General features: G+C 38.1%; 1 protein-coding gene across 1 annotated transcript in view; it reads left to right on the forward strand.

The window, feature by feature from the left end:
- ncor1 (nuclear receptor corepressor 1) overlaps positions 1-2,972 on the forward strand; it is a 179,127-nt gene that overhangs the window by 141,669 nt on the left and 34,486 nt on the right. Inside the window, exons 18-19 of the mRNA XM_037688038.1 lie at positions 2,177-2,313; positions 2,397-2,490. Of these exons, the coding sequence (XP_037543966.1) occupies positions 2,177-2,313; positions 2,397-2,490 (231 nt within the window). The remainder of the gene's footprint in view (positions 1-2,176; positions 2,314-2,396; positions 2,491-2,972) is intronic.

Consider the following 2,972-nt stretch of genomic DNA (forward strand, 5'->3'; position numbering starts at 1 on the left):
CATAGTTTGAAGCCAACGTGCATCATGGATCGGAAATATCGGCAGGTTGGATCGGAAAATGTATCAGTCACATTGTCACCGATACCCGATCCAGAAGTTTTTCAGATAATGGTACCGATACCGATATGGATATCGGTTCGGTGCATCTCTACTTATTACTTTTTTAAATCTCTGTTTCATATTTGTATTTCAATGAAAAATCTTTCTATAGATGTAGGTTTTATAAGTTTTGCCCACTCCTTATGTCATTGGGTAAGACCTTTGGTGTAGAAATCTGTAGAAAATTTTGGTTTACAATTGCTCTAAAGTCTTTGATTTATTATCAATAGATGCCTGATAAATAAAATAAATAAACCACTCCATGGTCTGCCCATTTTTACTAATATCCAGCTCATTAGTAGTGATGGTCTTCATGAATCTGATTGATTAATCTGGTGTTTTAAGGTTGTACTTGTGTTTGCAAGCCAGTCACCGTTATTTGAAGCATGGCTGCCTCATTGGACCACATCGACAGGCCGCCCTTCATGTTTTGCATGTTGGCTCACGTGATTCACTTCAGTCTGAATGGTAGCCATGTTAGCTATTTTGTTTTGTGCTGCATGTAGCTTACACTTCAAAGCGTGAAAAACTGCAGACAGCGCACTTTTCAGTTCCTCTTGCATAACCTTGGGAACATCCTCAATGGAGATAATGAAATGTCTGCTTTAAGTTCATGGTCTTCACTTCGGGTGGAGGACTTGTCTGGGTCACTTGTTGCACTCTGCTTCATGGTTCTTGCAGGCTGTGAAGAACTGCTTTTGAATGTATATGTTAGAAGCTTGTTAGTCTTTAAGTTCAATTACGCCTTTTAACTATTTGTGTGTTCCCCCTCTACCTACTGTCTGGATTTGATGTATTATTAGTTGTTTTAATGAAGAGAGTCTTGGTCCTGGTTCTCCATAATTAGCATATTTCGCCATGTACTGCTCAAATGTGTTGTCACAGTGATCATGATTTTGTATTGAATAAAACTTTAAACATTATTATACAAACATTCACAGTAAATCTACGTGTGTTCACGTCAAAAATAATTTTAAGCACCAAAGAACATTACTCTGGAAAAGTGTGGATTTTTAAAATGGACAATGCATAGGAACCTTGTTATGCTAACATGTTTACCATCATTGAGTTTGAGTTTAACTTTGTTGAACGTAGTATAATAAAATAACAAAGTTATATAAAAAGAAGATAAATTTAGAACAAAAGCAAGCAGAAAAAAAACAACAGTAGTAAAGTATATTTACACATTCAAAGGAGTGGGTAGATGTATAAACTTATTGTTACACCCCTTACATCTAGTTTTAAATCAGTTTTAAAAAGCGGACGTTATTCATAGTTCTTGCTGTGTTTTGTATTTATTCTGCTGCCTGTCTGCAAAATCAACTATTTAAAATAAGGACATCTTAACCTCTCAAGGACATTTGATAAGGATGTTTATGTAAAATATAAATGTATATATAGTTGCCATGGTAATAGGAATAATCCTTACATATTAATATTTAGTGGAGCTACATGAGGCAAAGATTTTCAGTTTTTGATATCTCGTGTAAATTTTGTCAAAATAGCCAGGTGATCAAACATCAGAAAATTGTTGGAGGTTTTGTCAGTAACAGCCATGCATTTTGGCATTTCGGATGCATTTGTGTTGGAAACATTTTTTTAAAATATATTTCAGCATATGCTCATTCATAGATGTTGGCAAAAACATCATTTTAAAGATTTGTTTTAGCTTTTTAATCTACATCGTCTTGTAAATGAGACATTAGTCACTCAGTCAGTGCCCTCAGCTGGAATGCTGATGAGTTTTTGTGTTTAGCTCTGTGATAATTTGTTGAGCTGCCAGCTCCCTTCATCTAAGTGGAGCTGGCAGGGATAGTGGGACACAGATTTTCTAAAAGACACACCCTGATGTCAAAGGTAAATGGCAGTACTCCAATTCACAGCTCACATAAAGTTCAGGAAGCTCATCAGAGCGAATAGTGTGTTCAGCACTGTAAGGATGAGGAGGAGCAGCAAGAAACACCAGAAATGATGTGATTATTGGGAGGTTTTGCAGCTCCGTTTAGTTTTTGGAAGCTTTTAATTCATCCTCATTAAAACAACTCGAACTTCATGTTGCATCTGTATGTTTTGTTAGGACTCGTTGAGCATGGCCGTAACTGGACAGCCATTGCTAAAATGGTGGGCACCAAAAGTGAGGCGCAGTGCAAGAACTTTTATTTCAATTACAAGAGACGTCACAACTTGGACAACCTACTCCAGCAGCATAAGAAGGTAAAGTGCTGCTTGTTTTTCTGTATTTGCCACAACACTGATGTGTGAATAAAAAATTATCTGTTCTCTGTCTCTGTTTCCAGGATAATCGGAGGGCTCTTGCTGATAGATCTCAAGGGGAAGGCCAAGCCACTGCATCACCTGACGATGACGAGGACAACGCAGATGACAGTGAAGGTCAGAGAAATGATTGACGAGAAGCGTTTGTTCCTTAACATGCGTTCCCAAGAACTTTGTTTTGAAATTTCCTTCCTGTTTTTCTGGGATCCAAGAACAAGGGCAGCTTGGGTAAAAGCTGCATATCAGCACATGTCTGCTTTGGCTTCGTTTGTCCTTGTTTATGAGGTGCATTTACAGAAATAGGTGAAAGAAGTGAGAAGAGTGTCTGTTACAGATGTAGGGATGTTGCAGGGAGCCCAGTTTAAACAGTGAAGAAAGATTTTTACAATTCAAAAACGTTCTCTTCAGCCTGCTCTTTTCTGTCTGCATCTGAAAAGAAAAACAAGACGCGGTAGTGACACCAGCATCTTCTCTTAGTTTTATTTGACATCAACACTCCTCTGTTACCAGAGGACACATTGATGCTGCTGCACCAAAAGTCTGCCTACTACTAGATGGCTAGGCCTCAGACTGACGAAGCCTCTTGGATGAGGGGCGAA

This window comes from Nematolebias whitei, chromosome 14 (assembly GCF_014905685.2).
Source record: "Nematolebias whitei isolate Nwh7 chromosome 14, NemWhi1, whole genome shotgun sequence".
In the NCBI taxonomy this organism is placed as follows: domain Eukaryota; kingdom Metazoa; phylum Chordata; class Actinopteri; order Cyprinodontiformes; family Rivulidae; genus Nematolebias; species Nematolebias whitei.